At 33.5% G+C, this 14,900-nt stretch overlaps 1 protein-coding gene across 1 annotated transcript; it reads left to right on the forward strand.

The window, feature by feature from the left end:
* The first annotated feature begins 840 nt into the window (after window positions 1-840).
* LOC145626102 (KH domain-containing protein HEN4-like) lies at window positions 841-4,726 on the forward strand. The gene is made up of 4 exons (XM_081678610.1): window positions 841-947; window positions 1,052-1,131; window positions 3,623-3,734; window positions 4,283-4,726. Exons 1-4 carry the CDS (start codon window positions 897-899, stop codon window positions 4,430-4,432), a joined length of 393 nt encoding a protein of 130 aa, XP_081534736.1. The 5' UTR covers window positions 841-896; the 3' UTR covers window positions 4,433-4,726.
* The last annotated feature ends 10,174 nt before the right edge of the window (window positions 4,727-14,900 follow it).

Consider the following 14,900-nt stretch of genomic DNA (forward strand, 5'->3'; position numbering starts at 1 on the left):
GCAGGTCCGAATAGAGGAGATTCTGTGACTGCAAAACTCCTGATTTCATGTAGCCAAGTCAACATGTTGGATATGAAAGATACTGCTGGTGCTGAAGTGCAAATATTAGACAGTCAGTGTACTTCTGCTACTTTAGCGGGTAAGAAAACTATACAGGTATGATTATCTGTCTGTGAAGGATGATGCCTATGCTGTGTCATTTTCATTCTGATTGTTCATCTTGGGTGATCAACATCATCTGTTTCACACATGCTCAAGTTCTCTTTTGCCATTATATACATGATCTTTGTGAATGCTGCTGAAAGCTCTCTTCTGTTACCAATAATTTTTCGATAATATGTAACATGCTCACTGTGTCCCCCATATACGACATGAATAGCTATCCCTAAGCTACTGACAATTTTTATTTGAACCATAAATTGTGTTAATTATCCGTCCCGATCCTGGGCGCACTTCTATAGCAAAGTAGCAAAAAAGGGCAATACTCTGCATACCAAGGCAAAATTTATTAGTCATCTCTTTTGTTTTTCGTGCTTCTTATCAATGCACATACTTTATCATTTTTTTCTTTCTTTCAATTCACGAGTTAAGTATTAAGAAGGTGAGATTCCTAGCATCAGTTTCTTCTGTTAAATTCAATAAGCATGATATTACACTTTTAAAGCATATAGATTATGATATATGCACTGCATATACCTTGTCGACATATATAATTCCCTAAGATTGAACACAATACCTTTTTGTAGATAGTTGGTGAATATTCTGATGTGCATACTTGTCTGCTTCAAGTCACATGGACGCTGAGGGAAAGCATATTTTCCGTCAGACCTCTTCTACCACACACACTTTATGGTCGGTCTCCTCATGTCCAGGCAACAACTACCTTGTCAAGTGAAATGGATAGCCTTGCAATTTCTTATGATACAGACATTTCTTCATCATCCATGGTTCTGTCACCAGAACTAAAATCTCATTACTATTATATTTGTCATCTGTCATTATTCATTAAGTTGCACTTAAACTTAAGCATTTAGGTGGTTGTTGATTGCAGTGCTCATCTGGACATTCTCAAACTACATTAAAGAAAATTCAAGGTGATTTTATGCCATCTTGCAGCTCAGAATTTGGCAGGTCAGTAGTATATGGATCTCATCAATATAGCTCTTTCTTGTAAATCGTGTAAATCACTAGTCTTAAGGGCAGTTGAAAGACTTTGGAATGTTAAGGAAATTATTATCTTCCTTTTTCTTTCTAAGTGTTTTGGTATAGTTTCAATCAATCAAAGCCTTAATCCTATAATTGGGGTCGGCTATATGAACCAAAAGTGATTATTCCGTATAGTCATCCACAAAATCTTCTTCCTCCATCCCTTACGATCGAATACCTCATTTTCATGCAAATCCATATGCTTCATATCCTTCCTAACTCCTCCCAACCAAGTCATTTTAGTTCTCCTTCTCCCTCGTTTAACCTCTCCGTCGTCCCACTCTTCCACCCTTTGTACCGGTGCACCCTCGAGTCTCCGTCTTACGTGCTCGAACCAATGCAAATGATTTTCCATTAGTTTGTCTGCAATGCCTGCGACACCCATTTTCTTGCAAATAACCTCATTTTTGATTTTATCTCTTAGTGTGTTCCTATACATCCATCTTAACATTCGCATTTTGTAACATCCATCCTTTTAATGTGCTTCTTCTTAGAAGCCCAACATTTTGTACCATAGAGCAACACTGATCTTTTGGTAGTACTACGGAATTTCCCTTTAACAGTAAAGGAATGCTTTGGTCACATAACACTACTGTGGCCGCTCTCCATTTAAGCCACCTTGACTTAATCATGTGGGCCACGTCTTGATCAAGGTCACCATTTTTTTGGATGATCTACCCAAGATATTTAAATCATTCACTCACGGTCAAATCCTTTTTGTCCAAGTTCACTACATCATCACTTGTTCTCTTATGTATACCAAAGCGGCATATCAAATATTCAGTTTTGCTCCGACTTAGCTTAAACCCTCTAGATTCCAACCTTTGCCTCCATTGCTCCAATTTGGCATCAACCCTATTTTTAGTTTCATCCACCAAAACAATATCATCCGCAAACACCATGGAACCTCATCTTGAATTGGCCTTGTTTCTTCATCTAGAATCGTTGCAAAATGAAACGGCCTTAATGCAGACCCTTGATGCAATCCAATTGTAATAGGGAAAACTTTGTCAACCCTCCATATGTCCTTACATTTGTTAACACATCCCAATACATATTCTTAACCAGGTCCTCGTACCTTCGTGGAATACCTTTCTTCAACATTGCCCACCAAAGAACCTCTCTTGGCACCTTGTCATATGCCTTCTCTAAATCAATAAAATCCATATGGAGATCCTTCTTTAGTTTTTCCCTCTCTTCCCCCCCCCCCCCAACTTAGTTTTACCACTTATTTTGTTTCTTTTGTTCCCCTCATTCCTTAAGACTTAGCTTGTACACTGTTGCACCCTTGCCCAGCCACTGGTGACAGTACTACAACCGTCTCCCTGCAGTCCCACCACCATTGCAAATGTCACAACTAGCACCACCACCTCACCCTTCCTCCACCCATATCCTTATTGATTGCCATCTTCTTCCCTACCACCACCACTGTGTAACCCCTGCACCACCTAAAATAGTCAATCCAACCCGGCTTTCCATTGCATTTCTCATTAATTAAAAGCATGGTCACCATCACCTCTTTCATCCATTCCAGCCAGTAATCAAAACACCACCTCAATGAAAAATATGAGATCTGTAAGTGTAATATAAATTTATCAGCTAACTACTCTCCTCCTAAACACTTGTACTGCATGAAATATTCATGAAATAGTACTATTTGTATAAATCAAGTTTGTACCATTTTTTGCAAAAGGAGGCCAAACTTGCAATGATGGAGGTGGAAACTACAGGCGATGGAGGATGAAGGTTATGATTGGTGGTGGCATATAGGTGAAAGGGAGGCAGTGGCAGAGGAAGTATTTTTTTGTCTGATGTGATTTGATCTTTTCATCTGTTGTATAACCTGATAAGCGGATACATATGAATCTTATATGTTTTTGCTGAAATTAGCTTTTAACTAGTTAAATAAGCTGAATTGAACAAAAAAAATATTTGAAGGGTTTTTATCTCCTTTTCTTTGCCAGTGCTTGAAACAACAGTCACATCTGTCATCATCACTATTTTTTTTTTATCCTAACACACTCTTGCTTGTGTGAGTCAATTAGATCCGTGTATTCTTGATTGATGCCTTAGTTTACTTAATTGACTGTATATATATGAGTTGTACTAATTGCTGTTACTGGATGATTTGATGGTAGCAACTGTCTGAAGTGGGCTTTTGGGTGATGTGATTAAACAAAATGCTAGTATTTTCTGAATGAAGAAATTGTGATTGTGTTGGTTTATCTGTTAATGATGTGATATTCATAATGAAACAGCCATATTGGATATTTACAAACTACTCTGTATTGTATTATCTTGATTTTTTCTGTGCGTTTAAATAAGTGGCAAGGGTATGGAAATTGCAAGTATATTGAGCAAAAATTTTGTTTCTCAATTTCCTTTTTTAATGCTTTTGAGCTACCTGCTTGTGCAGTGGGGACGAGTGTTCTGTCATCAGAAATACGGAAGTCGAAATTGTGGTTCCTGCTCATGTATTTGGTCTTGTGTATGGTGAAGGTGGTGCTAATTTGTTTCGTCTGAGACAGGTAATCAGCCTATATCTAGACTCTTACTTTCATTGGGGGTGTGTGGTGCAGTGGAATTTGGGAAGGGTGATTTAAACAAAATAGTATCTTGAGGTAATTAGCTAGGAGCCTAGGATGCTGTATTTCTGCATTATGCATTTTGCTTTATGTCAAATTTATGTCAAAAGATAGGTGCTTGGAGTCTAAACTTTAACTGTGAAAGGACCTTCAGTAACTATCGCAAAGATTTCTGGTCACTACCTCTTCGTATCTACACTTTTAAGTGCTTTTGGAATATGTAACTTCTTAAAAATCTTGTTTTTAAAATCCTTTTGATGACTCGTGCTGTCTGATCCTTTCTGACATCTGTTTCCCAAGAATCACTTAAGGTCTGGGATCTACTATTCTGAGCTTTTCCATTTGTCGTCCCACGAAAATGTTCATAATTACTTCTATTATATGTTTTTGCTTTTGTTGGCGCAGTAGTGTAGTTCTACATTAGTGCTAAGCTGATGCTTACTTGCATTGATCAGAAACTATCATATTGACCTAATTGTTATTTGGACCAGATTTCAGGTGCAACTGTCATTGTTCATGATCCTTCTCCTGGAACCGATGGTAAGGTTATCATATGCGGGACCCCTAATCAAACCCTGGCAGCAAAGAGCATGCTTTATGGCTTTATAATGAGCAACCGTGATTGTGTGATCATTAAGTAATAGGCCTTTCATGCTTGTTACAAAATCTACAATATTTTGTGTATGTAATGTAGATAGTTTGCATGTCTCCTGTATATGTTAGCTGGGAAGTGATTCGGAAGTTGCTAGTCAAATTTTCATAGTATAAGAAGGAATGGGATGCTTGCTTAAACAATCAAGGCGTCAGGAGTGTTTAGTTGTACACTATGATCTCTAGGTGAAAGCAACGTAAAATTTGGTTAGTTAGGAAACTATGCAAGAATATTGATGTTAGGAAACGCATTCTATTAAACTATGTAAGTTTGAACAACAAATCAAGAGTTTAAATGTGGTTCCATCAATCATCAATAACTATATACTAAAAACACGCTGGCAATAACTTACAAAAATGACTTTGACAAATCTTTTTACGTTTTTTTTTTTTTTTTTTTTGATGAAGTTTTCTAAAAAAAAAAAAATATTATTCTCACTGTCCTTTTATTAGACCATCTCTTATAGTGAGACTAATTTTGAGTATTGAAATACAAAATGAGTTGTTTTTTTTACCTCCAATGGTGATACCATACTCACTTTTCAATTTAGCAACTCATGTGAAGTCTAATTTTCTAATGGTGAGACTCTCTAAAATATACAAATGTCACTTTCAACTTATGGCATACTAAATCCATTTTTTTTTATATATAATATCAAATATTGTAAGATTAAAAAAAAAAAAGTAAAATTAAATAAACTACAAAATATGTTAGAATATTAACAAGGGATTCACATTTTTTTTGTCAAATGAGACTCAAAGTTGAGTATCTAAACTTGACAACTTTATTTTAGAGTTGCTAAGTTTAGATACCAACTTATTGATATACATTGTAAAAAATACTCTCTTCCAAAAATATTCACTTGAGTCTCACCATTGGAGATGGTTATGCCTATATTCTTTTTTTGGGTCATCAAAATTAAGTGTATGCTTTTATTTATAGGTTGTACTTTTTTACAATATTATTCTCTTTTTTTTTTTTATGATTTGTCATTTTTTTTTTGTTTTTACTTTAACATAATTTTCAATACTTTTTCTCTCTTAATTCCCAATCACATTTTCTTTCTATATCTCTCTAACCCCTCATGCATATTTATACTCCAATTATTAGTTAGTTTTAAAGAATCTTTAACTTTTTTAATTATCGTGTAAATGATAAATAGGCATATAATAAAAGGATGGAGGGAGTATTCTATATTCCATATATCATGTACATGCTACATTTCTTTCTATTTTATTTCATCCTACTTTCTAATCATATTTCTTAACTAAAATTTTAAGTAAATATTGTTTTAAATATATTACATATCTTTTATCGTGTGGAAGAGAATAAAAATATATACTCCGTGATAACATAGATTTTACTGTGTGGAAGAGAATATTTAGGGAAAAATATATAATATTATTATATTTAACTTAAGTGGATCAAACAATCTAATATATATAAATAAAGTAGACATTTTTGGAGAGCATTGGGAGCGCCACATAAGAAAAGTTATATTTTCGACCAATTAAAAAATAGATTTCTATTTTATTTTAGATTTAAAAAAATCAATCGCCACCTAAACAAAAGTGACGAATGAAATCTTAAATTTTTGCCACGTAGGTAAAAAATGACGAATAGTAATTTATTAAGATTTTAATTATTTAAGAACACTAAATTTTATCATTTTTATTTGTTACAAAACTAAAAATTATCTTTAGATATTAGGATTTATATTATTTAAAAAACTAAAAATTATATTTTGATATTTAAAAAATATAAATTATCATTTGATGTTAATGGTTTTATGTAAATGTCTAATGATATGATATTTTCATACAAAATTTTAAAATTTATAATGCAAGAAAAAAATTAAGAGATCACCAAAAAAAATATTTATATACAAAATGTATATAAAATTCGTGCATCGCACGCCACATAAGCAAAAGTAATATTTTGACCAGTGAAAAATTAGATTTATATATTAATTTAGAATTTAAATTTCCAATCCCCATTTAAGAAAAAATTAACAAATGAAATTTGAGAATTGAAAAAAACAAAAATTATTTTTTATATTATCTTTTAGATTTATATTATTTTAACAAATAATTAGAAATTAAAAAATATATTTTGATTTAATGATTTTATCTAACTATCCGATGAATAAGATAATATTTATTTCAATTTATAAATTCAAGTTCTATATACGTAAAATTTGAATAAGAATCATTTAAAACTTAACAAAATATTTTACCTTAAATTAATGTTAAAATAATAAAATAGGAAATAAAAACAAAAAATATTAAGAAATTACAAAAAAAAAAAATTAAATGAAATATTTAAAAACCGTAACGGGCTTATATCTAGTTGTGATAATTTTTGGGGAATTTTTAAACAAAATCTAATACAACCTCCAGTTGCCTAAAAAGAAAATTTTATAACATTGGAATATTGAAACAAAAAGAAATCTTTCTTATGCATAAAATTAAATATGTATATTGTTTCTAATAAAAAATTAAATATGTATGTCAGATTGTAATAGCTAAATCTACGAAAAGAAAAATATTAGCTAAAATGGAATATGAAAAAATTAAATTTATTTCAATTCTTTATACACCATATTTTATTAGTAATTACGACAATGCAACATAATTCGTATATTAAATGAATTGTTTCTTGGGGGGTTTTGAGAGTGGCTCTTTGTGAAAGGTGCTACGAGTATAAATATAAATACTACCTCTGATTTTTTTTTTTTTTAGTTGCAACTTTAGAAAATTTTTTATATTTCATAAGTAATACGCTAAAAAAAAAAAAATCAGAAGTAAGATTTTTTTATTTTTATTTATATTATTGAAAAGAACGCAACATAAATATTAATATTTTTAAAATAAAGATAAATAAATAATATTTGCATGATAATGAATTTTGTTCTTTTTTATTTTTTTTAAAAAATAATGTTTCAAGGTAGTTTTACTAGATTATGATAGAGTAGGTAGAATATTCTCTTATTAGGTTTAATATTCTCATATTAAGTTTTTTAGGTAAAGTATTGGCATATATGATCACTATTTGTTGTCATAAATGTTTGTGGTAGGCTTGAATTAATGAAATTGGTGTAAGTTGTAAACTGGTAATTTAGTCATTTAAAGGCAAATTGGATGGTTCCACCCACCCAATTGGAATCCCGGAGATTATTAGGGACCATGGTAAACATTTGGCAATTTTTCTTTCCGGGTGAAAAAAAAATAAAAAAAATTTAAAAATTGAAGGCTAATATCCAATTATCCACGCTTTTTGAAAATTTTTGGAGGTTTCAGGGCCCGGTGTAGAAAAGTATTAATATTTTAGGGGATACATCTCAGGGTCATATAATTCCGTTTGGAACAAAATTATGTGATCATTATTTGTTGTCATAAATGTTCGTTATAGGCTTGAGTTAATGAAATCGGTGTAAGTTGTAAATCGGTTAATAGGTGGTTTAAATGCAAATTGAATGATTCCACCCACCTAATTGGAATGCCGGAGGGTATTAGGAACCGTGGTAAAAATTTCGGCAATTTTTATTTTCGTGTGAAAAAAGTCAAAAAATTACAAAATTGAAGGCTAATATCCACGCTTTTTAGAAATTTTTGAGGTTTCGGGGCCCGGTATCGAAAAGATTTGAGATTTTAGGGGATACATCTCAGGGTCATATAATACTGTTTTAAACCATAAATGATCATTAGATGTCGTCATAAATGTTCGTGGTAGGCTTGAGTTAATGAATCGGTGCAACTTGTAAACCGGTAAATCAGCTATTTAATGGCAAATTGGATGGTTCTACATTTCCGCCAGCCATGTGTACTCCCGAAGGGTATTAGGGACCATTGTAAACATTACGGCAATTTTTTTTTTCGGGCGAATAAAAGTCAAAAAATTCCAAAATTGAAATCTAATATCCATAAATTTTGCGAAATTTTAGAGGTTTCGGGCCCGATGTCAAAAAGTATTGAAATTCTAGGGAATACATCTCGGGGTCATATAATGCCATTTGGAACCATATATGATCATCATATGTTGTCATAAATGTTCGTGGTAGGCTTGAGTTGATGAAATCAAAGAAGTTGTAAACTAGTAAATTGGACGTTTAAAGGCAAATTGGATAGTTCCACCCACCCAATTGGACGCCTGGAGGGTATTATGGACCATGGTAAACATTTTGACAATTTTTTATTTCCGGGCGGAAAATATGTCAAAAACATCCAAAATTGATGGCAAATATCCACGTTTTTTTAGAAATTTTGGAGTTTTCGGGCCCGGTGTCTAAAAGTCTTGAAATTCTAGGGAATATATCTCGAGGTCATATAATGTCGTTTGGATCCATAAGTGATCATTATATGTTATCAAAAATGTTCGTGGTAAGCTTGAGTTAATGAAATCGGTGCAAGTTCGTTGTAAACCAGTAAATCGGTCGTTTAAAGGCAAATTGGATGCTTCCACCCACCCTATTGGACCCCTAGAGGGTATTAGGAACCATGGTAAATATTTTGGCAAATTTTATTTTCGGGCGAAAAAAAGTCAAAAAATTCCAAAATTGAAGGCTATTATCCACGCTATTTGAGAAATTTCAAATGTTTTGGGACCAAGTGTCGAAAAGAAATGACATTTTATTAGACATATCTCAGGGTCATATAATGACATTTGAAACAATAAATAACCATTATATGTTGTCATAAATGTTCGTGGTAGGCTTGAGTTAATGAAACAAGTGCAAGTTGTAAACCGGTAAATTGGCCGTTTAGATGCAAATTGGATGGTTCCACCCACCTAATTAGAATATCAGAGGGTATTAGGAACCATGGTAAACATTTCGGCAATTTTTATTTTCGGGCGAAAAAAGACAAAAAATTCCAAAATTGAAGGCTAATATCCACGCTTTTTTAGAAATTTTTGAGGTTTCGAGGCCCGGTGTCGAAAAGATTTGAGATTTTATGGAATACATCTCGGGGTCATATAATACTATTTTAAACCATAAATCATCATTAGATGTTTTCATAAATGTTCGTGGTAGGCTTGAATTAATGAAATCGGTGCAACTTGTAAACCGGTAAATCGGTTATTTAAAGGCAAATTGGATGGTTCTACACTTCCACCCAGCCAGGTGTACTCCCGAAGGGTATTAGGGACCATTGTAAAAATTACGGCAATTTTTATTTCCGGGTGAATAAAAGTCAAAAAATTCCAAAATTGAAAATCTAATATCTACGAATTTTGCGAAATTTTGGTGGTTTCGGGCCCGGTGTCGAAAAGTATTGAAATCCTAAGGAATACATCTCGGGGTCATATAATTCCATTTGGAACCATATATGATCATCATATGTTGTCATAAATGTTCATGGTAGGCTTGAGTTAATGAAATCAATGAAGTTGTAAACTGGTAAATTGGCTGTTTAAAGGCAAATTGGATAGTTCCACCCACCCAATTGGACGCCCAGAGGGTATTATGGACAATGGTAAACATTTCGAAAAAAATTTATTTCCGGGCGAAAATAAGTCAAAAACATCCAAAATTGAAGGCCCTGTGTCTAAAAGTAAAAAACATCCACGTTTTTTGAGAAAATTTTGGAGTTTTCAGGGCCCAGTGTCTAAAAGTCTCGAAATTCTAGGGAATGCATCTCGGGGTCATATGATGTTGTTTGGAACAAAATGTGATCATTATTTGTTGTCATAAATGTTCGTTGAAAGGCTTGAGTTAATGAAATCGGTGCAAGTTTTAAACCGCTAAATTTGTCGTTTAAGGCAAATTGGATGCTTCCACCCACTCTATTAGACCCACAGAGGGTATAAGGAACCATGGTAAACATTTCGGCAATTTTTATTTTTGGCAAAAAAAGTCAAAAAATTCCAAAATTGAAAGCTAATATCCACGATTTTTGAGAAATTTCGAAGGTTTTGGGGCTAGGTGTCGAAAAGAAATGAGATTTTATTAGATAAATTTCAGGGTCATTTAATGACGTTTGAAACCACAAATGAGCATTATATGTTGTCATAAATGTTCGTGGAAGGTTTGAGTTAATGAAATAAATGCAAGTTTTATCGGTAAATTGGTCGTTTAAATGCAAATTGGATGGTTCTACCCACCTAATTGGACTATTGGAGGGTATTAGGAAACAAGGTAAACATTTTGGCAATTTTTATTTTCGGGCGAAAAAAAGTCAAAAAATTCCAAAATTGAAGACTATCCACGCTTTTTGAGAAATTTTTGAGGTTTCGGAGCCCGGTGTCAAATAGATTTGAGATTTTAGGGGATACATCTCGGAGTCATATAATACTGTTTTAAACCATAAATGATAATTAGATGTTGTCATAAATGTTTGTGGTAGGCCTGAGGTAATGAAATCGGTGGAAGTTATAAACCGATAAATTCACTATTTAAAGGCAAATTGGATGGTTCCACCCACCTAATTGGACCCACGGAGGGTATTAGGTACCATGGTAAACATTTCGACAATTTTTATTTATAGGCGAAATAAAAGGCAAAAAATTCCAAATTTTAAGGCTATTATCCACGGTTTTTGAGAAATTTTGGAGGTTTCGAGGCCCATGTGTCGAAAATCCTTGAGATTTTAGGGGATACGTCTATGGGTCATATAATGCCGTTGTGAACCATATATGATCATTATATGTTGTCATAAATGTTCGTGGTAAGCTTGAGTTAATGAAATCGGTGCAAGTTGTAAACCAGTAAATTGGTCGTTTAAAGGCAAATTGGATGCTTCCAACCACCCTATTGGACCTTCAGAGGGTATTAGGAACCATGGTAAACATTTCGACAATTTTTATATCCGAGCGAAAAAAGTAAAAAAATTCCAAAATTGAAGGCTAATATCCACGCTTTTTGAGAAATTTCAAATGTTTCTGGGCCAGGTGTCGAAAAGCATCGAGATTTTAGGGGTTAAATCTCGGGGTCATATAATGCCGTTTGTATCCATTTATGATCATTATATGTTGTCATAAATGTTCGTGGTAAGGTTGAGTTAATGAAATCGGTGCAAGTTCCTTGTAAACAAGTAAATTGGTCATTTAAAGACAAATTGGATGCTTCCACCCACCCTATTTGACACCCAGATGGTATAAGGAACCATGGTAAACATTTCGGCAATTTTTATTTTCGGATGAATAAAAGTAAAAAATTTCCAAAATTGAAGGCATATCCACGCTTTTTGAGAAAATTTTGAGTTTTCAGGGCCCGGTGTCGAAAAGATTTGAGATTTTAGGGGATACATCTTGGGGTCATATAATACTGTTTTAAACCATAAATGATCATAAGATGTTGTCATAAATGTTCGTGGTAGGCTTGAGTTAATGAAATCGGTGCAATTGGTAAACCGACAAGTTCACTATTTAAAGGCAAATTGGATGGGTTTCACCCACCTAATTGGACTCCCGGAGGGTATTAGGGACCTTGGTAAATATTTCGGCAATTTTTATTTACAAGCGAAAAAAAAAGTCAAAAAATTCCAAAATTTAAGGCTATTATCCACGGTTTTTGAGAAATTTTAGAGTTTCGAGGCCCGGTGTCGAAAATCATTGAGATTTTAGGGGATACATCTCTGGGTCATATAATGCCGTTTAGAACCACATATATTCATTATATGTTGACATAAATGTTCGTTGTAGGCTTGAGTTAATGAAATCATTGCAAGGTGTAAAACAGTAAATTGGCCGTTTAAAGGCAAATTGGATGGTTCCACCCATCCAATTGTACTCCTGGAGGATATTAGGTACCATGAAAAACATTTCGGCAATTTTAATTTACGGACGAAAAAAAGTAAAAAAATTCCAAAATTGAAGGCTAATATCCACGTTTTTTGAGAATTTTTGGAGGTTTCGGGTCCCGGTGTCGAAAAGACTTGAAATTTTAGGGAATATATTTAGGGGTCATATAATGTCGTTTGGAACCATTTATGATCATTATTTGTGGTCATAAATGTTTGTGTTAGGCTTGAATTACTAAAATCGGTGTAAGTTGTAAACCAGTAAATTGGTCGTTTAAAGGCAAATTGGATGGTTCCACCCACCCAATTGGACTCCCGGAGGGAATTTGGGACCATGGAAAACATTTCGGAAATTTTTTATCCAGGCAAAAAAGGTCAAAAAATTCTAAAATTGAAGACTAATATCCACGCTTTTTGAGAAATTTTGAATGTTTCGGAGCCCGATGTTGAAAAGCATCGAGATTTTAGGGGATACATTTCGGGGTCATATAATGTCGTTTGGATCCATATATGATCATTATATATCGTCATAAATGTTCGTGGTAAGCTTGAGTTAATGAAATCGGTGCAAGTTCTTTGTAAACCAACAGTAAATTGGTCGTTTAAAGGCAAATTGGTTGCTTCCACCCACCCTATTGGACCCCCCAGAGGGTATTAGGAACCATGGTAACCATTTCGGCAATTTTTATTTTTGGGCGAAAAAAGTCAAAATTTTCCAAAATTGAAGGCTAATATCCACGTTTTTTGAGAAATTCCGAAGTTTTTGGGGCCTGGTATCGAAAATAAATAAGATCTTATTAGATACATCTCGGGGTCATATAATGACGTTTGAAACCATAAATGACCATTATATGTTGTCATAAATGTTCGTGGTAGGTTTGTGTTAATGAAATAAGTGAAAGTTGTAAACCGGTAAATTGGTCGTTTAAAAGCAAATTGAATGGTTCCACACACCCAATTGGACTCCTGGAGGGTATTAGGGACCGTGGTAAACATTTCGGAAATTTTTATTTCCGAGCAAAAAAAAAAAAGTCAAAAAATTCCAAAATTTAAGACTAATATCCACGATTTTTGAAGGTTTCGGGTCCTGGTGTCGAAAAGTCTTGAAATTTTAGGGGATACATCTAGGGGTCATATAATGTTTTTTGGAACCATATATGATCATTATTTTTTGTCATAAATGTTCATTGTAGGCTTGAGTTAATAAAATCGGTACAAATAGTAAACCGGTAAATTGGTCGTTGAAGATAAATTGGATGCTTCCACCCACCCTATTGGACCCTTAGAGGGTATTAGGAACCATGGTAAACATTTCGAAAATTTTTATTTTTGGGCGAAAAAAAGTCAAAAAATTCCAAAATTGAAGGCTAATATCCACGCTTTTTTAGAATTTTTTGAGGTTTCGAAGCCTGGTTTTGAAAAAATTTGAGATTTTAGGGGATACATCTAGGGGTCATATAATTCTTTTTGGAACCATATATGATCATTATTTGTTGTCATAAATGTTCGTTGTAGGCTTGAATTAATAAAATCGCTACAAATAGTAAACCGGTAAATTGGTCGTTTAAAGATAAATTGGATGCTTCCACCCACCCTATTGGACCTCTAGAGGGTATTAGGAACCGTGGTAAACATTTCGAAATTTTTTATTTTCGGGCGAAAAAAAAATCCAAAATTGAAGGCTAATATCCACGTTTTTTCAGAAATTTTTGAGGTTTCGGAGCCTGGTTTTGAAAAGATTTGAGATTTTAGGGGATACATCTCGGGGTCATATAATACTGTTTTAAACCATAAATGATCATTAGATGTTGACATAAATGTTTGTGGTAGGCTTGAGTTAATGAAATCGGTTCAAGTTGTAAACCGATAAATTCACTTTTTAAAGGCAAATTGGATGGTTTCATCCACCTAATTGGACTCCCGGAGGGTATTAGCCTATTAGGGACAATGGTAAACATTTCGGCAATTTTTATTTACAGGTGAAAAAAAAAAGTAAAAAAATTCCATATTTTAAGGCTATTTATCCACGGTTTTTGAGAAATTTTGGAGGTTTCGAGATCCGGTGTCGAAAATCCTTGAGATTTTAGGGGATACATCTCGGGCTCATATAATGCCTTTTGGAACCATATATGATCATTATATGTTGTCATAAATGTTCGTTGTAGGCTTGAGTTAATGAAATCGGTGCAAGTTGTAAATCGGTAAATTGGCCGTTTAAAGGCAAATTTGATGGTTCAATTCTACCCATCCAATTGTACTCCCGAATGATATTAGGACCATGGTAAACATTTCGGCAATTTTTATGTACGGACGAAAAAAAGTCAAAAAATTCCAAAATTGAAGGCTAATATCCACGTTTTTTGAGAAATTTTGGAGGTGTCTAAAAGACTTGAGATTTTAGGAAATATATTTCAGGGTCATATAATGTCGTTTGGAACCATTTATGATCATTATTTGTGGTCATAAATGTTCGTGGTTGGCTAAAATTACTGAAATCGATGTAAGTTGTAAACTGGTAAATTGGTCGTTTAAAGGCAAATTGGATGGTTCCACCCACCCAATTGGACTCCCGGACGGTATTTGGGACCATGGTAAACATTTCGGCAATTTTTATATCCGGGCAATTTTTATATCCACGCTTTTTGAGAAATTTTGAATGTTTCGGGGCCCGGTGTCGAAAAGCATCGAGATTTTAGGGGATACATCTCGGGGTTATAT

The sequence above is a fragment of the Chenopodium album genome, chromosome 1, assembly GCF_948465745.1.
Source record: "Chenopodium album chromosome 1, dcCheAlbu1.1, whole genome shotgun sequence".
In the NCBI taxonomy this organism is placed as follows: Eukaryota; Viridiplantae; Streptophyta; class Magnoliopsida; order Caryophyllales; family Amaranthaceae; genus Chenopodium; species Chenopodium album.

What these genes read in the sequence shown, in the direction of transcription:
- LOC145626102 (XM_081678610.1), top strand. Translation starts at nt 897, where the DNA reads ATGGATAGCCTTGCAATTTCTTATGATACAGACATTTCTTCATCATCC. An exon ending in TGCAGCTCAGAATTTGGCAG is followed by an intron (nt 1,132 to 3,622) that starts GTCAGTAGTATA and finishes CTGCTTGTGCAG; the next exon opens with TGGGGACGAGTGTTCTGTCA. An exon ending in ATTTGTTTCGTCTGAGACAG is followed by an intron (nt 3,735 to 4,282) that starts GTAATCAGCCTA and finishes TATTTGGACCAG; the next exon opens with ATTTCAGGTGCAACTGTCAT.